Genomic DNA, 21,149 nt, shown 5'->3' with positions numbered 1-21,149 from the left:
CGCAGTGCGACGACGAGCTGTCAGTCCCCCCTCCTTCGGTGCCACTACTATCTGGCTCCTTGCACAGAAGGAAGAAGGTGACGAGAGTGTAGTCGATGGGGTCCTGTACTCAGGACTCCATGGGTTTTTATAACCCTCCATCAACCTCAGAGGGGTGGGGGACCGCGGCTGTTAGGTGGTTATAACCGCCTCAACAGTTGCCGCCCTCCTCTCCTTCCAAAATTTTCATATGGACCGTCGGCTTTGGTCCATGCCGGTCCATCTAGTCTGGGGTTTACAATACTAGTATAGTATCGGTACGATATAGTACGAATTTTTTTTGATGTACCAACACTCGGTAGGCCATCCATATTGGATATTGATCTGGTATAGTACACTTCGTACAGATCGGGATGGGTTGGTATGGTATATCATGATTGTTATATTTACCATAAAAGTTTCTTCTATCAACTTCATATATTCTCTACCTAAGGTGACCTTTTTTAATTATAGCAACCATTCCCTCACAAGATATCCCACAAAAGCCAACAAAATATTTGAAATGTAGACAAAGGAAGCCTTGACAATTCCATCCATGATGAAATAATTCAAGCACGCAGGATAACACTTCCCTTTCTCAAGTGCTTCTTGTTATTTAGCTTCCTTTTTTATTCCTTATACCTTACAATTAAATTGACTCCCAATCATCTTTCCAATATGTAGCTATCTTCATCTAGCTAGTGTCTGTCTGTCGAGGTTTGTTGACTGTGTGCTGCTTGATAACAACTTAATAGCTGAAGTTTTGCGATTTGTATCCCTCGTCCGGATGAAAACCCTTGATGTCAATCATGGAACAAGAGTTTCCTTTGATAATTTGGAGCTTGGAAGGCATTATATTGGTTTGGACTATGCTCACAGCATGGTTTCACATCTAGGACTGCAAATTTATCCTAACTGCCACCTGACAACTATGGTCCACTTTGAACTCCACCTAATAGATTCCAACTATGGATGCAAACTTCACTAATAGTCTAAGTATAACCAATCTTTTTTTCTTTTCGAGGTCTTTATAGAACCTATCCTCTGGTTAATATACATGCTGGTCGTCGGAAAAGAGTTGTAGCAGAGTTTCACTATGAACTGGCAACAATATCTTCTTCTTGTATATATTTTAGCTGGATGGCCTAACGTGGTTGGAAAATTTAGAAGAGCAACTTCTCACCTCTATAAATAATGTCCTCTTTGGTATTTAGTTTGTGAAGACCCATGTGGAGGTTCTAAGTTGTTATAAGTGGTATCAAAACAGACCTAGCCCATAACTTATGTAAACTAAAGAACACTACAACACGAATTTATTGGAGCTAACTACAGGCCGATTGTGGTGCTTACAATTAAATTTGAATAAATTTTGACTCTTAACCTAACAAAGACGTCAGGCTAGTCATTTTAGATGAGGTCCTGAGTTATTACGTAGTCTCTCTTGATTTTAATAACCAACATGGTCCCAATAATATTATCGTAACTACATCATTGTAAGGACTTGCATGATACTCTTATCGGCTATTAAAACATAATAACGTAAACTTATTTCAAGAAATTAGGAGCATATTTGGGTACTATTTTTTCATTAATGGAAATTAACTGGCAAGCAGCCTTAGTCATTTTTCATCAAACAAAATAACTTTTTGTCCAAGCCGAATGATGGATCGTTTGTCTCCTGTCCAGTCTATTTGATTGGTTTGATCAACACCCCCCAACAATACCCCAATCCCAAGAGAAAAAAGAAAAGCTGTTATCATATAAATACACACACACACACACACACACACTATATATATATATATATATATATCCACGCATCTTGTATCAAATATTCATCCTTTTGAATGGGTCATGTGCATCCATGTGCCTTAGACATCCCCCAACAAAACCCCAATGCCAAGAGAAAAAAGAAAAGCTATTATCATATAAATACCTACATACATCTATGTATGCACACATTTTTATCAAATATCCATCCTTTTGAATGGGTCATGTGCATCAAATATAATATGCACAGGCATTTCTTTATCAAGAATTTTTTTTTCTTTATTTGGCACAAGCGCTATGAGTGGCAATGAACTGTGCTAGGCTCCATTCCTTCACTCGTATTCACCCTTTGGTCCACGTTGATTCAAAATTTAACTTATTTGACTTGTCTAATTGCAAAGCTCAATCTAATAGAAGCCACTCAATCCTTGAAATAACTTCTTTTTTTTTATTTTGAGTAACATGATGGTAATGTGCTTCCACCAGGGCTTAAATCCTGAACCTCATCTAAGAACAAGCATCTTAAGAAAGATGTGCCAACTAATTAAGCTAATAGTTATTTACTCTTAATCATAAATGATAGTTAAAATTAAGAAAAAATATAATACTTATTAAATCTTTATCCCAAGTCATGGTTCAATTTGATCTCATCTCAATCCAAAAAAAAAAATTTACCTTCATGATTCAAGTTGGATCGAAAGTTATGACCATGCCTATATAAAGTCCAAATAGTAGGACTGGACCATGTTAGGCTTTAGAGTCGGCTCAATTTTTGTCACCCTTATTGGAGTCCTTTACATGGAACATCCTCATGGTAATCCTCACTGGCCACTTGTCATTCAACCTAAGGGCTTATTATGGCATTCACTACACTGGCCAAATCACCTAATCCTCCCAACATTATTCATAGCACATCCTGGACCGGCACGGCCAAGTTGTGTCCTCCATTTGGGGTCAATGCATACTAAGTGACGAGAACGGAGGTTCCATGCGTCGCCCAAGAAGGCCTACCACGTGACGTGTGAGGTGACCACCAAAATGGCCTTCTAGTGCCAAAGGAAGCAAAAAGTAGCAGTGGTCCACCCTGCACGACTAAAAGGCTCTTATCTTTAAGGCATCAAAGGGAGCAAGTGGGTTGGTCGGGCATCCAAACTATTCTCCATAAGTCGAGTTTCTTTAACCATGGGCATGAGTTTGATGTCATGCTCCAAATTGCCACCAATTGCCTCGTTCTAGGGCAGAGGAGTAAAGGTGAGTAGATTTGAATCACAAATTATTTGATCAAAATCATTTGGTAGAATTCTTCTAAGGAAAAAACAAATGGTAGAAATTTCTAAGGGTGTCAGCTTGTCAAGCTAGTGAAGTTGAAGTTTGTTGAAGTTTTGATAATTTTCTTTGTCAAAAGTAGTTTATATGAAATCTCCAGAGTATCCCTCCTTTAATTCACTTTATGTTGGCATTAGAAAAAAAAAAAAGTTGTTTCACATACTGCAGCTGAACAAGTATATTTATTCAGATTTTTTCCGGATCATTTATGAAGCTAATATGGCCTTACTTGATTCTTGATTCTCAAGCATAGCACTTTGGATATAGATGTGCTCATGCATCCATGTAAACTTTTTTTTACAGTAAAAAGATAAGCTATTAATGAGTATGCTTGTATCGAATAACTAAATTAAAAATAAATTTGCCCTCGAAGTGAGAACTTCAATGGGTGCAAATTTTACAGTGAAATTAGGCAAAGATTTGGTGAAACTAGACAGCACCAAGCCAGTTAGCCCTTAAAGTTCATATCTTTTTAAGTGAAAACCTTGATGGTCAAATTTTACAAAACACTGGCATCAAGTTAGATCCAAGCTCGCTCTACCCTAACTATCAAGGCAAACAAATTGTAGTTTGTTTAGATTCTAGACCATAAACCAGCTCTGAGTCCTAATAACTCATAAAGGAATAGTTTCACACAAGAGTGATGTGTTGAGTTAATAGTAAATCCTTATCTACAGTTCAAATTTATCATCTTGGATGTTTAAGTCGGACCACCTAGCACAAGTGAAAGGGAAAACGTTATTAATCCCGAGACATTCAAGTGGCTTAGCTAGATCATCATTCTAAGTTGTATCCTTCCTTATTAAAGTCAAGCTTCTCCAAGTTTAGGTTATATGTGTTCATTTTTCATTTCTCAGGATATCATTTATATATTTTCTAAGAATGTTTTGCACATGCCACACTCTTATTTTGTAAAAAAGCAACGACTTTTGCAGATTTTCCAACTATGGGAAATCTTTATAAAAGGTTCAAATACCATGTTGATGCCGAAATGGACGATCCGATCCGAGTCTGATCTAACTGGAGCCCGTTGAACAGGTCCTGTTTCATTCATACCATATAGACCAAAAACCCAGTCAGCCATGGCTTGGTCAAGTTGATGCAGAGTCTTTTCCCTCCTTTGCACTTGTGATGATAACCGTATGGTTTCTAATAAGGCCTTAACCCATCCGGCACGTATCCTTCCATGTCCTCCAAATTTCCCCATTGTGCATTTAAATGCGTGCGCACGCGATCGAGACATGTGGTGGCTTGGGGCAGCGAATCTTTGAACTTTTGCCATTAAAGTTAATCTGAGAATGGCATAGGAGCGCATTTCTTTTACGAGGCATACTTTTGAATGCGGTCTGTATCCACCTTGAAGAAGACTCGGCTACGGTGATCGAGTGGGTTTGAGGTCAACATAGCGTGACGGACAGGCAGTCATTGCTCTATGAAATCCGAATACTTGCAAGAAATTGTAGCTACTTTCAGGCCATCAATATTTACTGGAAGATGAACAGTGCGGTTGATTGAGTAATTTCTTTTGCAACGCATTATTTTTAAGAGTCTTTTTTGAAAGAACCAAAAGGATGTTTCTTAGTTTTTTTTATCATTTTTTTTTTCTAATTTTGTTGGCAATACTCATGCATATATCATGTAAGTGAGTGTGTGTGTGTGAGAGAGAGAGAGAGAGAGCGCGCGCGCGCGCGCTGGCCTCCACCACTGTCAGTGTACTTCCAAGGAGTAAATGATTTCAACGTTTTATAATTGATTCCAAAACAAAAACAATGTTCTGTTAAGCATCAAATGCTAACTTACGGAACAGAAAATACAAAATATTAATGGCTAAGCATAAAATGAGAGTCAAATAAAGATGTTTTTGGGCCTACAAAATCTGTGGGTCCCGTCGTAAATTAGGTTGACGGAATTTACGGAAGGAAGCTAGCTAGCTCACCGAGGACCAGGATGCCAGGTTTCAAAGCAACCTCTGGCCATTAGCCTGTCCAGTTATTTATCCCCCTTTTATTTAATCTTTGCATCAGGATCGAGCAGCAGCCATTCCCACTGAAACCCACCCTTATGGCCTTATCCCCTCTCAGCCCTTCAACGTGAGGGCCCATTTCACCGCGTCGACTCCTTCACCACCCTCAAAATATCTCGCATCCAGCCACTCGATCACAAAATCCCAGCCATCAAATTAAAGCGAACGGAACATCCCCAACTACACTGTACCACATGGCAACACACGCAAAGATCGAAACACCCTTCCACCCCACAAAACACCCTCAGCCCAGTCATGTCCCTGTTGCGACCAGCACAAAGCCGGCATGTCTCCTCTCCTCTCCCTTCTCCTTCTCTCCCTCTTCCTTGCACCAGAGGTGGCCGCTGCTGCCACCGAACTAAGGCATGGGTACTACTCGGAGACGTGTCCTGAGGCCGAGTCCATCGTGCGGGCGGTGATCCACCGAGCCAGGATCCGAGAGCCCAGGAGCGCCGCCTCCGTCATGAGGCTTCAGTTCCATGACTGCTTTGTGAATGTAAGCTAATATTATATCCTCCATTTTATCACGTAACGTCTCTTTAATAAGCTTTTTCTATTGTCTTCTTTACTTGCTATGGAACTTGGCCTTGTTTTGAGGGATGTGATGGGTCTGTGCTCCTGGATGACACGCCCACCATGCTGGGCGAGAAGCTGGCCTTGTCCAACATCAACTCCCTCCGGGATTTTGAGGTGATCGACGAGGTCAAGGGGGCGTTGGAGGAGCAGTGCCCGGGGGTCGTTTCCTGCGCCGATATCATCATAATGGCCGCAAGAGATGCAGTTGTACTGGTAAATTTTCTTCTTTTTTTTTTAATTCTACAGTTTCTTTTATTTTGCGAACCAAGAAAATTTCAGGACTAGTTTCTGATCCGGCTTTCTTTCTTATTCAGTTCCTGTTTGGGTTCATAGAATTTGAACGGATTCAGTCCTAAAAGGATCGGACCAAGGAGTATCGGTTGTTATTTTAGTGCATTTAGCAAGGGTCTATTCGAGAATTCGATTTTTAGTTCAATATATCTTGTTGCTAAAATTTATTCTAGAGGGCTACTAAATTGGATCCATAAAGGATCACATTAAGAACTCGGATTTTAGTTCCATCTATCTTACTGTTAAGATTTACTCATGCCATGCAGATTTCTTTCGGTGATGGGTTATCAGAGAGGAAGCATTTGGTGCAATTAACATTTTATTACTCAGACTTCATAAACCATCAGAACTCCTAGAATAGGCAAAACTATGTGATGTAGGAAATGTGGGATTGCAACATTTGATCAATTAGAGAGTCAACATAAGAAAAAAAACAGAAAAACAAACATAAGTTGTGAATTGTTGAGTGTCTGATTTTATTCAGAGGCATAAGGAAGTGGTGTTTTCTAAGCCATCCAGTGTAGTTTCAAATCAGCTGTGTTTATTTCTGGCAGAGTGGAGGGCCCAGCTGGGAAGTGAAACTAGGCAGGAAGGATAGCTTAACGGCTAGCCAAGAGGACTCCAACAATATCATGCCGAGTCCCAGAGCCAATGTCACCTTCCTCATTAACCTCTTCCACCAAGTCAATCTAAGCATCATTGATCTGGTGGCGCTCTCGGGTTCTCACTCCATTGGCGAAGCTCGATGCTTCTCGATAGTCTTCCGTCTCTACAATCAATCTGGCACCGGCCGGCCTGATCCAAACATGGACCCCGAGTATCGAAAGAAGCTGGATGAACTGTGTCCCAAGGGTGGGGATGGGAATGTCACCGGCGGGCTCGACGCGACGCCGGTCGTGTTTGACAACCAGTACTACAAGGACTTGGTTCAGAAGAAGGGATTCCTCAACTCTGATCAAACTTTGTACTGCGGAGATGCTAGGACTAGAAAGGTGGTTCAAAAGTTCAGCCATGATCAGGCAGCATTCTTCTCGGCCTTCATCAAAGGAATGGTCAGGATGGGTGACTTGCAATCAGAAGAGAGAGGAGAGATCAGAAGGAATTGTCGAGTGGTGAACGACGGGGGCCCATTCCATACAACCTTGTAGAAGTTTGGACTTGGAAATGAAAGAACGGTCCAGCATTTGTGGACACTAGTGAATTGATCATATGATCTTTTGTCATATACTATAAGATAATCATTTATATATATATATATACATATATATATATATATATATATATATATATATATACATATATATATATATATATATATATATACATATATATATATATATATATATATACATATATATATATATATATATATATATATATTGTACGGCTATTTTGGACCCTTTGGAACGTATTTTGGATGTGTTTTTATCCGTCTTGGCAGGTTTTACTCAAGGTGAATATGAGAATGTTCAAAGGCCACGTAGAGCTGGGGCTGGCGCTTTGGCCTACATCCGAAGGTAGCCTTATTTCTCTAAAAAGTTGCCTAGAGCCGAATTCTGATGAGGCTCATCTTGAGTGAAATGGGCCCAGAGATCCATTCCCAATGCCTCTTGTGCTAGTGACTGAGTCTGTGGATCATGCCTTGTTCTAGTACCAGCGTGCAAGAAGAATTTGGGAGCTTGCCATAATCCCATCGGAGGTCTAGTGCGACTCAACGTCATTTCTGTGGTGATCAAACGGTGGGCGATCACCCCACGATCCAGGCAGACGGTTACTGTGGTGACCTATATAGCGTATCAGATCTAGCTATCCAAAAATAACTGAACGTTTGGTGAGAGTTGCTCCCAACCGAGATTCGTTGTCGAGAGAGCCCGGAGCCAGGCAGCTGAGATTATTTAGTCACATCTGTTGGATGGACCTTTAATAGCTTGGAACACCTAAAGCTCTTCTCTTGCTCGTAGAGCATCTCGTAGAGTGTTCTTCACCTGGGAGCCCCCAACCTCGAGCTTCCTCACGATAAATTTTGATGGATGTGTACTGGATGGCGAGAGTAGGAGAGGGGCTAGCTTTATCATCAGATGTTCGGACTCCAAGGTGATTGCGGGCGGTGGTTGCCAGATCTTTGACGTCTAGATCTCGTGGCAGAGTTGAGGGCAGCTTAAACCGACTTGAGTTATACTTGACGCGTGTTGCAAGCTAGTGCTATAGTGCTTAAGGGTGATTCGGTAATAGTTATTGGTTGGATCCAGCAGAATGTGGGAAGGGTGGGCAATAACCACCCGCTGCTTAGAGATATCCGGGTTATAGTGAATGGTGGGTAACAGATTGAATAGCCTTTTATGTGGCTAATCATTTTGGAGAGATGCTTTGGCTGAAGGAAAGGGGATTACTCGGTGCGCTCCAGGACTTATTATCTTTTGACTGTTTTGAATGTATCCGTACCCGCTATATATAATATATCAGTCTCAAAAATAAATAAAATAAAATAAAATAAAATAAAATAGAGGAGGCCACGTAGAAAAGGTGAAGATGCCGGACTATTTTCTTCACATAGAGATGAGGATAGGCTTAGGAATTCATAAACAAACACCAGAGAAGGACCACGTTTCGGCGGAGCGAAGGACCACTTTCTCCGCTGCTGCTTGCAGAAGAGAGCGAACAGAGCGCGGAGCATGCAGTAGCAAATGGAAGGTGCAGCGCTAAGGTCTCCATGGTTGAAGCCTCATAAATAAATAGTTCCTGCGATGCCATAAATAAGTGACAGCAGATTTGATTCATATCAGCTACAATCACAACATATGATGCCACAAATAAATGATAGCAGATTTGGTTCATAAACTACAACCACAATTACTATTTCTCGTGCATTTCAAATTTGAATTTGAAAATTTGAAATGCACTAAAAATGATAATTATATTGACATATCTTATGCTTATACCTAGCATGAATCAACTCTGCTATCAACAAGGCTAAGTAGACATTAGTTGTTTGACGCAGAGAACAACAAAGAGTAGGGAACAGATTAGGAAGTGACTTAACCTAGTGGAGGCTTAAAAATAAGAAGGGTGACGATGTCTAGAAAAAAAAGTTCATATAACAAAATTATAAAATGAAGCCGTAGATATAAAGGAGAGAATCTACCACCTTGCCAAGCTGGTAAGATCTCTTAGTCGTCGTGCTATAAATGATTTGAACACCTATTAATTCTAACAAATGATTATAGAGTTGATTATTCGGATCTTTCAATTTATAGATATGGATCTCGAACCTATAAATGGAAATATTCCTGATACTTAAAAAAAAAAAGAAGTGACTTGGAAAAAAAAAATAAAGTGACTTAAACAAATCTTATTTGTCGATAGCCTTGGACCAATCAATAGAATATTAATTAATACATAAGCAATTAAACATTACTTGGAAACAATTCTACTGTTCAAAAATAAAATATTCCTAATGTTCCTAAAAATTCTTGCTTTCAGATTGGTCACATACTAAGACTGGTGCCGTCCCTTCAGTGGGAGGTGGAGGATTGATTTCAATAGGAATGAAGAATGGCAATTGGGAAGAAAAAGAGATACCAGCCCCTCCTAATTTTGAAAGACAAAAAAATATCAAACTATATTGATTATTATTTCCTTCCTCAAAAGAAAAAAAAAAGTATTTCATGCATGAGCATTAATATATAGTTCTTAACATGGGTGTAAATAGATTGCCTTCGTGCCATCTTGTTTGAGGTTGAACCAAACCATATAAAAGTTGTTCACTATAGCTCATTCAAAAAAAAATGACCAAAAATACCAAAACATAACAAAAAAATTGAGAAGAGTTTGCACATTTCAATGCCTTCATTTACATACTTAATTATTCTGGTTATATCTAATGTTATAATAAAAATACATTGTATTTATAAAAATCACATTCATATATAATAAACAATAAATATAAAATAAATATTTATTTGAAAAGAAGAACCTGATATTTGATTTTATATAAATTATTCATGTCTGCATTTTAAACTTAATCAAGCCAAACTCAAACAAGCTAAACCTAGCATAATTGAGCAATCCAAAACAAAGTAACTCAGCTTAATTGCTTATTGAGCGATCCAAAACAAGCTGGCGTGCAAACTGCTCCCTATCTGCCCAGCCCTAGTTGCAAGCGATTGAAGAAACTCTCCAGTTAACGATTTACCACATACTGCATGAATGGATATGGAATCAATAATTTAATCAATCACAGGATTAAAAAAAATCATTCACGAGCAGTAGAATTACCTTTTGACACTGATTCTGCTCCTCCACAATCACAAGCAAAGTGCCCATGGGTAATACGTTGCAAAACATATGCAGAAGAAATTTCAACAACGACCAACTTAAATGAGACCGTTTCCACCAGGAGAGCAGTCGCTTGATACACTGCAGACCGTTGTGCTACCATGCAGACACAAGCAACTGGATCCCACTCAAACTAGGCTTTTTGTCATCTTTCATGACAAGCAGCAACATTACAGTCAAAAAGGGGCAACAATTTAACCATCAACTATCTCCTCTGATTTTAAGACTTCAGATGATTATTGCAAAAATGGCATCAAAGAAATAACACAATGTACCTAAAATAGTTGAGAGTCCAGAACTCAATATCAAGAACACATTTCAATCCAATGCAAAATCCAAAAACATAAGATAAGAGGCAATACGCCAAAATTCATCTCAAACATGTGGAAACACACTGTCCACATATTGCTTTCCTTCAATCAAACATGCCTTTTAGGCAGCAACAGATGGCTTAGAGGCAGCAGAGAGCTTAGATCTCCTCTTTGCCAAACTTTCACTCCTGCGCTCACGCTGCTCCTTGAGCCTGGTGGCAAGCAGCTTCTGGTATTCAGCAGCTTCAGCCTTGGCCTTGGCAATTCTCCTCTTCTTCTCTGCAATTCTGGCTCGTTTCCTTTGCAGGGTCAATGGAGTTACCAGCCTCTGAATCTTAGGTGCCTTGCTGCATTTCTTTCCTACAATATTAATATATACAATAATGTGGTTAGCAAACTTTTCTCCTTTTTTTCATTAAAAAAAGAAATTTAACAGGGCAAATTGGCTAGCGCCCACCATAAGGCCCGTGTTGGAAATACAATTTGTCAATATAAAAGTTTAGAAATGATGCAAACAACTTGAAAGTAGTCCAGGGGTGTCATTTTCTTGTGACCATTGCAAACGGAAAGAATTAATTTTAGAAGTTACGCATAAAAATCTGTCACCTACAGAAAGCTATTACATTCTAAGGATAAATAAACATAATGAGAGCAGAAGTTGACCCACCTGATTTCGTGGTAAAGGTTCGACGGTATGTGTTGACATACTTGCGTACATCATCCTCCTTGGAAAGGTTGAATAATTTCCGGATCTTTGAGGCCCTCTTTGGTCCTCTCATTCTTGGCTTCTCGATATCAGTCAATCCAGGAAGATCATTTTCACCTTTCTTAACAATCACCAAGTTCAAAACTGAGAGATCAGGACTAACAATACAGCCACGAACAGATTTCCTCCTGCGCTCTCCATTACGCCTGCCATATCCACGGAAACATGGGGTACCTGCACTTGAAGCAATATAGGAAACTATGAAGGGAAGTTTACATGGCTCCAATGATCCATACGAAATATGGTAACATACAGGTGTTAGTTATATGAGAATCATGGTTATTTATTTATTCTACATGGTACTGTCAAAACTTGAGCCAAGTAACTGAAATGCACTTGCCTCTATGCAGCAACAGGCGGACACGGCCAGGAGTTAGAACTCCCTGCTTCATGGGAAACCCTTGTTTGTCACATCCTCCCATGATTTTAAAAACATAGCCCTTGAATTCCTGTATAATATAGCAGGTATCTATGACTAGAATGATCTTAGGCTCCAATTGAAGACAATGAGTCAAGTGAAAGTTACAATGATCATTCATATTTAAGGCGACATCTGATTGAATTGTACCTCTCCGAGAGCATCTCCACTAACTTCCTGAGAAATTCTCTTGTCGAAAAAGGCCCGACTGTACCATTACCCAAGAATATAAATAAATAATCATTGAACAGAAAATTTTTAAAAGAAAAACAGGTAACACACTTGCAAGTAATGTAGGGCTATAGAACTGCAGGACAACAATAGGAGGATAAGATCTTATCCGGTATCAATTGATGGATAACAAATCCAGATAAAAAAGACCTACTAGAACAACAGACTCTTGAAATATCCACTTCACAATGATGGTGCAAGTTCTGAAGCATAGATTTTTCTAGGAGCTTATTAGGGTGTACCTGACAGTTATAGAGATATTAAGCTCGATTACTAATGCTTGACTTTACAACTGAATGCAAACAACATTGTACATCCACACAACCTAAGTAAGAACAAACTTATGACCTCTGAGATGCACCATTTGATTCCATTTGTAATAGGAGATCCAAAAATAACATCAATTATGCACATAAACAATATAATGCCAAACCTAGCACAAAGGGAAGTCTTTGTTTGGGCCTATTTTGCAAGAAGAGGAGGAAAAAAGGGAGGGGCAGGCAGAGGAGAGGATAGTCTTAAATGATTAAGCAATGCAAGGTCAATCATTTTAATAGCTGATTGGTTGGTGTAAGGATAATGGTCAGCCGCGGCTTCTTGTTCAATCCTTTTTGTGAGGCCTTCTTAATTGACTTGTGTTCCACAACCAGCAAGGCCTGATTTTTGTGGTGTTCCAAACAACCATTAGTGTTGATTGATTTTCTTACCTATATTCATTTCCTTAAATATCTAAAAAAAATGGTAGAGATGTTCATAAACTTAAAATGTTCCACCTACTATTTTCCCTTAGGAGTCCTCAAATGACACAAAATTACAGTAATAAGTGGTCACCATCAATTCAAAAGAGTTTCACCTTACATAATGGAAAAAGACATTAAATTTTAGAAAAAAACGCTCCACACCTTACTAGATATCAAAGGAAGGCAAAAACAAAATACATGGCTAAATAAAGACCCATTATATTTCATTTACAAAAGGAAATAGACTCTTAGGCTGCGTTTGGCTCAAGAATAAGAAAAATGGGAATAGAAAACTTTATGGCCATGGGGATGGTTATGCCACAAGTTATGCCAATTTTTGTCTGGCTCCACTTTTGGGAATAAAGTTTGGATGATGACCTTTCTGTCCATAAAAAGTATAAAATAGGCATAAAAAGTTAAGAGTAGGCATAAAAGGTGCCTTTACACCAAGGAATAGTTTGTCACAGCTCCTGCTTGTGGCAGCTATTCCTGTCATAAGCAAATTTGACCAGCAAACTATTCCTTGGTGATGCCTCCTTCCAAAATTTTGCTTTGCAGATTTAAGTCATATTATGCAAGCCTGCTGTCTGTTTTATGCCTGAACCATATGCAGTCTTATATACAATTTGCTACAACACAAGCAGCTCCTAGGCATCTACTAAAAGGATTTTGCAAGTTTTATAGACACTGCCCACTAGTTCATAAATAAGGCTCCACTTACAGGCTGGCACCATCAAATCCAGAGTAGCCCCAGCAAACATAAGCACATAATTTAATATAACAAAAGGCTTCTATTTAAACACCTCGTGTACAATATGACTACAATGTGGAAGCTTTATGAATTTTGTGTATCAAGGGTTGCAAGAGGCATTCAATCTAAGCTCTTAGTGCATGTTTGTTTCAGCAGGAAAGAGCCTACAAAACCAATCATTTTGAGTTGTTTAATTAAACATCAAAACATAGGGGACAAATATCTCTTTGTGAACTAGAAATCATTTGCTTACACACAAAAAGACAGCACAAATGAAGAACAATAATATCATTTTTTCAAGTCATTAAATATTAGAGTGGTGATTAGTTATTAGAAGGAACCAAAGAGTGTAAAAGCAAAGATTTTACTTGAACACGGAAAGATTTATATATATATTTCCTTAGACTACAGTTCAAGCAAATAGACCCTTAGTTTAAGTCCAACAAGAGAAAACTAAAGCTCACATAGCACAAACACGATATTTATCAGGAAATGATTTAACTATATAACAAAATAAAACTTTAGCTTCTCAAAAAAGATAGACAGCACAACAAACACGATAGGCATTAAGAAGCACCTCTAGACTTCAGTTGATTAATCTGCCTAACCATCACATTTCTCATATGAAACACTTGAAAAAAAAAATGCAAATTCTCATTAAGAACACAAGTTCCAGAAAAAAGCAAGATATACATCTCATGGTGTTAAGACTTCAGTGCATCTGGTTCTTAGGACCACTTGTACAACGATAAAAACAGCACTTTATGAACTAATTGCACCCGTAACTCATTGAAGGTTTCAATATCAACAACAAAGAGAAAAGGCATCATTTACTAGATGATCTTATGAGATTAGATCATTGGTATGACTCAAGGACAAGATATATTTAAAAAGCTGAATCTCCATCTCTAATGGACCTCTCCAGCAGCAAACTTCAATATACATTTAGGTAATAATTCAACAAAAACAAAGCCCTTAAAATTTTCAAGACAACTGTTGGATATCCACTCTACAAGTGAAGACCATCGATAATGTAAAATAAACCATATATAACAAAATAAATTCGGACACCTGAAGAATCAAGGGTCAAAACCACTCCATAGATGCCACCATATCAAACTAGCACTGAAATGGCTCTCAATTCATGATTAAACTTTAAAATTCTAAACTAGGTTAATAGGAATATATAAATGCATATGGGATTTACACTGAATCTTCAAATCATGGTTTTGACTTTGTAACCCTACTTTATTTGCATGAGAGCCTTTCTCCCATGGCAGAAAGCAGCTTACCAATAGATTACTCCTTCACACTTTTCAAAGTTGCAAGATGCGTAAGCATTAAAAGAAGAAATGTGATATGGCACATGCTCTTGTGATCCCACTCAAATAGCAACATCAACAAATTTACTAAAATTCAGGGTTATCTACAGCACTTGACGGAAATTTATAAACAGCCCCTAAAGGCATTTCCTTAATGCTCGTGTAATTGACATCACTAGCCATCAACAAATTCAATTACAAAAAGCATTCATACCATCAAACAAATTAATTATGCACCATACTTAGCAGTCCAAGCAATGAAACCTTAAAGAACTGAAACACAAGCAACGATTTGCCAACCATTTCATTCTATATCCTTCCTTTCCAGTCCGCAAAAGATCACAACTTTTCCATCAAAAACCCAAAAAGAGATACTACCCTTCCTCCTTATTACAATATCCTAACAATTAGGCAATCTGCAACTAAAATCCAGAAACTTTAACTATAACAACCATCAAACTACACAAGGAACGGTCGAAAAAACTAACGAGATGTAGGATGATTAAAAAATCCAAATAAACAAATCAATAACATGTAAAATTCTTATTTAAAAAGACGCTCACAGTTTTTGGTCGTCATCAATCTCAAGCTTCTTCTGGCATCCAGTGGTGGGATTTGCGATATTAAACTGCATTTCAGAAGGAAAAATAGCAATACAAAGATCAGAGAAGCCGAAATAGTGTAGAAATTCTCCAAGTATTATAATTAGTCAGAAAAATCACCAAGAAAATAATAAAAAGAAAGGAACTTTTCTACATTCAGGACTAGGTTTTGATGGTTAGGCTCAAAGGGATCACCTTCATCTTGGACCACGCCTCTCTCGCGCGGAATCGGTCGGAAGAGAGCGCGGCGCCGAGAGAGGAAACGAGAGGGGAGTAGCAGCGGCTGCTAGGGCTTTCTCGGAGAGGCTCTTGCTTTTGATTTGGGCCGTACTTATATATCAAAGAGAGCACGTGCGATGCACCTGATGCGAAGAGATGGTTACAGTGCCTTCGATGATACTCTTATATGACACGTGGCTCCGATAGATCACTCCTACGTGGACCTCTTCACGGGCCAGGCTGGGTCACGCTTGGGCCGGAACCCAATTTACTTAAACCTGGACCCTTTGCGGCCCAACCTCAGGGCCTACTTTCCAAGGCCCAATCCTGGCCCTTACTCGGGCTTGGGCCTCGGACTTCCTTGCTATTTTTGTAATTTTTAAAAATACCGTAGAAATATTTAAAATTAGTAAATATAAATAACTAAACATTTCCGACAGAAATTTTTATACTCAGTAATTAAAATAAGATCCTGAGACCAACATTTCACCGATTATCATGATACTGCTACTTGGATTTGTGGGGTTGGGAAAGAGCTCTTTGGTTAATCTCATTTTCTCCGTCTTCACCCAATCCGGCGTCATCCCCTTCGCCCATGCCGCCACCCCTGCCGATACTTGTTGCAAAGATGTGATTTTTTTTTGGGAAAACTGGGTTTTTGCTATTGTTCTAAAATTTGGTGATCTTCTATGTCGTTATGTGTTTTCTCCTCTTATTTACTTATTTTTCTCATTATTTCCGGCCGAAGGTTCTGGTTTCTTGAACTGGGCTTGTGTTAAAATTTTAAAACTTCAGTGGGGGTATCAATCGGCTTTTCTCCAGATTTCTTATTAAAAGCTCTGATCTTTTGAGCTGCGGCTTGCGTTGGTTTCAAAAACTTAAAATTTCTGATGTGAGTACGTCCTTTTCCCCCCTTTAATTTTGGACTCTGACCAGGATCCGACATGATCCGAATCAGAATTTTTTGGGTTGGATCTAGGTTATACATGAATTTGACCGACCCAAATGACTCGTTGGGTCAAAAATTATAGCCGTAGATCTGACCTGATTCGACTCGATATTTAATTGGATCGGATCTAGATCCAAAATTAGGATTCGAACAAGAAACTAGGTCGGGTCGGGATCACTCAAAACCCGACTCGACCCGATCCATTTGTACCCCTACATCGATGCTACCCTCCTCCACCTCCACTATTGCCACCACCCAAGCTACTCTAATAATCCAATCATCTCAAAACTAAAAAAATGTGATACATGATACACTACAGGAAAATCGGCTTTTCTCGACGCTTTTTTTTCCGACACCAGGGAGAAGCGTTGGGAAAAAAGGGCATACCGCCAAAAGTTGCCGACTCTTTAACTAAGCGTTGGTAATTCTCAAGAATAGTCGACGTGCAAAAACATTGTCGTAATCTTATAGAAAAAGCCCGACGCGTTTTTAAAAAACGCAGAAATACATGATGCTTATTAGCATCGTCGTACTTGCATCCTAAGATGACGCGTATAAGCATCGTCAAAACCATGCTTGCCTCCATGATCATGACTAATTCACCAACATACTTTCTTCACAAAACCAATTCCTCACCACTTTTTGCCCACAAGCAATACCTCCTCGTATTTTGATCAGGGCATGCATGCAGATATCAACTTTTGTGCTTGTAGAAGACTTTCATGGGAAGATAAATCTGGATGCTTGATTTTAAATCCCAGGTCTTAATTTAGACTTTATTGATAGATCTCGATTATAGTTTAGATAAGATAAAGGAATCACAGAGGGCGCTGGATGAAATGTTCAAAAGAGATATTTTGTGATGGGCAGTGATGTTGTTATATATATTACACTTAATTTGGACTAGGCAAGGAGATTCTTCAACGAGATGTAGTATAGGAGCATAGTGTCATATAATACAATATTTTTACTAGGGTATGCAAATTCGAAAGATATTTTTTGACTCTGAGCTTGTTGGCCTCAAATGCATCTGATGCAGCACCACAATGGGGAAGGTTGCTATAACAACAGGTCAGTGAAAACCAAAAGATAGGGGGAAGGAAGAAGAGATGGAGAGGAAGAGAGGAAGAGAGGAAGAGAAGAGAGGGAAAACCAGAGGAGGAAGAAAGAGAAGGAAGAGGGAGACGAGAGAGAGAGGGAGGAGAAAGAATGCAGGGGAGAAAATTTCAATCACTCTATTAAAATCCTAATCATGAAAATAGTCCCCTATATATAGGGCCCAAATAAATACAATTAACTTAAAATCCCCTTACACAAAAATAACTCCTAATAAGCAAAAAAATAACACAAATAACCCTAAAATACAAACAAGCCTAGAAATAAAAATAAAACAAATATGCAAAATAAGATGGTGGACTAGGCGGGTAAATAGTTAGCTCCAATGTCCCCATCAGCTCCTTCCAGGTGGAAAAAATTCGACCCCGTCGAGTGCAGGTATGGCCGGTTGTCATACTGCTCCAAAAGGTCAGGATCAAGATACTGCAACTCGGCTCACGAAATCCATGTCACATCCGATTCGGATTGACCTTTCCACCGAACAAGGTAACGTTAGTAGCTTCCTTTCCTGGTAGATATAACCTGCTCATCTAATATATGTTCTATGTGTTCTCTGCGTGCATGCAACTTTGGAGGTGGAGGCTCAATAGCAGGTGATGGGTCAAGGTGATCAACAGAGGCGGTGTATCAACAAAAGAGTCTGAAGGAATGAATGTTAACTTTTTGTATGGGACTAAATCTTCAATATTAAATATTGCACTAATCCCATAGTCTTCAAAAAGATCTATAATATAAGCATTCGAACAGATTTTTTTTAGGACTTTGAATGGTCCCACACTACGAGATTGCAACTTTTTGAACATTTTCGAAGAAAGTCGTTCATGTCTAATTCTCACCATGACATAATCTCCTACATTCAACTCTTTATAACGTCTGTGCAAATCAGCAAAGAATTTATATTTTAAGTTATTAGAGTGAATACGTTTGCTGATTTTCTAATGCAATGAATACAGATGTGATGCAAATGATTGTGCAGACTCAGAGACTCTATGTTGATGAGACATGGGAATCAAGTCTATGGGCTGCCTAGGTTTATATCCGTTCACCACTTCGAAGGGGCTCATATCTAAGGACCTATTGACCGAACTATTATATGCGGTCGGTAACACTAAATCCCAAGTCCTAGCATGTTCACCTACCAGATATCTTAAAAGATTTCCTAAACTTCGGTTAACAACTTCTGTCTAGCCATCAGTTTGTGGATGATAGGCAGATGAAAATTTTAATTTGGTGCCCATCATGTGCCAAAAGGTTTTCCAAAAGTAACTCATGAATTTAACATCCCTATCGGATACAATAGATTTTGGGAGGCCATGGAGTCTAACGACTTCGTCAAAATAAAGTTTCGCAATCCTAGACGCATCAGAAGTCTTGAAACAGGGGAAAAATGAGCCATCTTGGAAAATCGGTCCACAACTACAAAAATGGAATCGTGTTTGTTGGAGGTACGTGGAAGCCCTAACACGAAATCAATACTAACATCTTGCCAGGGACAATCGGGAACGGGTCGGGGAGTGTAAAGACCAGTGTTCTGCTTACGTTGTTTGGCTAGTTGACATGTGCGACACTGACTGACAATTTTGGCCATGTCTCTCTTGAGACTCGGCCAGAAGAAACGTCTCTCCACCATTTCAATGGTTTTGTCTCTCCCGAAATGCCCAGACAGTCCTCCAGTGTGTATTTTCCATACTAGGAAATCTCTCAATGAGGTTCGGGGAATACACAATTGGTCGGAGCGAAAGAGGTAATCATCTTGTAGGAAGAAATCTTCTTATTCTCTCTCTACTCCATCTCGTAGGGTCAGGTATACTTCACTAAAGTCGAGACAAGAGGTATATTGTTCTCTGATCCTTTCAAAACCAATTACTTCAGTGTTCATCACTGATAGAAGGAAGATCCGTCGACTGAGCGCATCAGCAACCTTATTTTCAACTCCGGCTTTATGTTTCAGGACAAAAGTATAGGCATGAAGAAACTCGATCCAATGGTCGTGTCGATGGTTCGGTTTCTTTTGGAAGTTGAGATACTTTAAAGCCTCATGGTCTGAGTACAAGATAAATTCTTGTAGTAGCAAATAGTGTCGCCAATGTCGCAAAGCTTGCACTACTGCATAGAATTTCTTATCATAGGTGGAATAACGCAACCTGCCGTCGCTTAATTTTTCGCTAAAGAACTTGATATGGTGACCTTCTTGGCTTAACACGCCACCTATACCAACGCTAAAGGCATCACATGCGACCTCGAATACCTTCGTGAAATCAGGAAGGCGCAAAACAGAAGCTTCGGTCATCCTTTTCTCAATTTCATTAAATGCTTGGGATGCCGACTTAGTCCAGATAAAGTCTTCTTTCTTCATGCAATCTGTAATGAGAGACATTATTGAACTAAAATTTCTAATGAAGCGACAATAGAAAGTAGCCAAACCATGAAAACTACGTACTTCCGCTAGAGTCTTGGGCTTAGGCCATTCGACTATCGCGCTTACTTTTTCCGGATCAGCGGAGACACCCTTAGAAGATACTATGAACCCTAAGAAAGTAACATAATCGGTCAGGAAGGCATACTTCTTGGGGTTTGCAAAGAAGCTGTCTCTCCAAAGGACATCACAAACCTGCCTTAAGTGTGAGAGATGGAGCTCTTGAGTTTGACTATAGATGAGGATGTCATCAAAATAAACAATGACAAATTTATTCAGAAAACGTCGAAAGATATGTGTCATCATCCTCATAAAAGTACTAGGAGCATTTATTGTAATGTCCGGGCCGAATACAGACCGGGCCCAATACTGTAGGGCCCAGTTAAATAGTATTGGGCCAGGGAAGGGTTAGCAGGCCTTGCAGGCCCAAGAAGAGCAGTCTGCCATCTTCCCCGAGGGCTGAAAGGATAGGACCACCAGATGGCTAACGGAGAGACCCCCACAGGCATGCACAACCAGAGCCCGCCACCTCCTCCTCCCTCGGCAGCTGAGCCCTAAGCTGGCCTGAAGGAGAGGGGCAGCTGGTGGCTTCCGGGGCACTGAGGAAGGAGAGGATGCCACCTCTCCTTCAGGGTCAAATCCTAAGCCAAGTTTTTAAACCCCTAAAGCCCGCTAGTTTTTTTTTACTATACCCTCCTAAACCTCTAACCTCCTGAAATTTCTATACCAGGGAGCTAGGCCCTGGAGCTGGAGGGAGAAGGTACCCCGCAGCCCTAGGAGAGGAAGGAGGGAGCACACCAAAGTGTTACTGCACCAGTTCGACCGGTCACAACAAGGTAAGGGCCCTGTAAGTAGGTTTTTTTAGGCAAGGAAAGGGTGGAGACACCCCTCTGTGGGGTATTCTCCGCTCTGCTTCATTGATGAAATAGAGGGGAGGAGACCGGCACAGAGGGGAGGAAACCGGCATAA

The 21,149-nt window shown here is 39.6% G+C and overlaps 2 protein-coding genes across 2 annotated transcripts; one reads left to right on the top strand and one right to left on the bottom strand.

Annotated features, from left to right (window-relative positions):
* The first annotated feature begins 5,331 nt into the window (after positions 1–5,331).
* On the top strand, positions 5,332–7,227 carry LOC103698472 (Peroxidase superfamily protein). The gene is made up of 3 exons (XM_008780499.6): positions 5,332–5,633; positions 5,735–5,926; positions 6,559–7,227. Exons 1-3 carry the CDS (start codon positions 5,424–5,426, stop codon positions 7,150–7,152), a joined length of 996 nt encoding a protein of 331 aa, XP_008778721.1. The 5' UTR covers positions 5,332–5,423; the 3' UTR covers positions 7,153–7,227.
* Positions 7,228–10,554: 3,327 nt separating this feature from the next.
* LOC103698471 (small ribosomal subunit protein eS6-like) lies at positions 10,555–15,821 on the bottom strand. Its single transcript, XM_008780497.5, has 6 exons — positions 15,676–15,821; positions 15,442–15,506; positions 11,985–12,042; positions 11,757–11,865; positions 11,318–11,590; positions 10,555–11,010 (listed from the first exon to the last, which is right to left on the bottom strand). The coding sequence occupies exons 1-6, from the start codon at positions 15,679–15,681 to the stop codon at positions 10,772–10,774; spliced, it is 750 nt and encodes a 249-aa protein (XP_008778719.1). The 5' UTR covers positions 15,682–15,821; the 3' UTR covers positions 10,555–10,771.
* Positions 15,822–21,149: the final 5,328 nt, after the last annotated feature.

The sequence above is a fragment of the Phoenix dactylifera genome, chromosome 7, assembly GCF_051530095.1.
Source record: "Phoenix dactylifera cultivar Ajwa chromosome 7, Ajwa_hap1_PhDact_Kaust_v1.1, whole genome shotgun sequence".
Lineage (NCBI taxonomy): Eukaryota > Viridiplantae > Streptophyta > Magnoliopsida > Arecales > Arecaceae > Phoenix > Phoenix dactylifera.
The sequence above is the reverse complement of the archived record's forward strand: the minus strand, read 5'-3'. Positions and strand labels throughout refer to the sequence as shown.

Excerpts from the sequence above, each read along its gene's own strand:
- LOC103698471 (XM_008780497.5), bottom strand. Across the intron at positions 11,591-11,756 it reads CCGCCTGTTGCTGCATAGAG|GTACCCCATGTTTCCGTGGA; the intron begins GCAAGTGCATTT and ends CTTCAAGTGCAG. Across the intron at positions 11,011-11,317 it reads AACCTTTACCACGAAATCAG|GAAAGAAATGCAGCAAGGCA; the intron begins GTGGGTCAACTT and ends TTAATATTGTAG.
- LOC103698472 (XM_008780499.6), top strand. The coding sequence starts at position 5,424 with ATGTCTCCTCTCCTCTCCCTTCTCCTTCTCTCCCTCTTCCTTGCACCA. Across the intron at positions 5,634-5,734 it reads TCCATGACTGCTTTGTGAAT|GGATGTGATGGGTCTGTGCT; the intron begins GTAAGCTAATAT and ends CCTTGTTTTGAG. Across the intron at positions 5,927-6,558 it reads CAAGAGATGCAGTTGTACTG|AGTGGAGGGCCCAGCTGGGA; the intron begins GTAAATTTTCTT and ends TATTTCTGGCAG.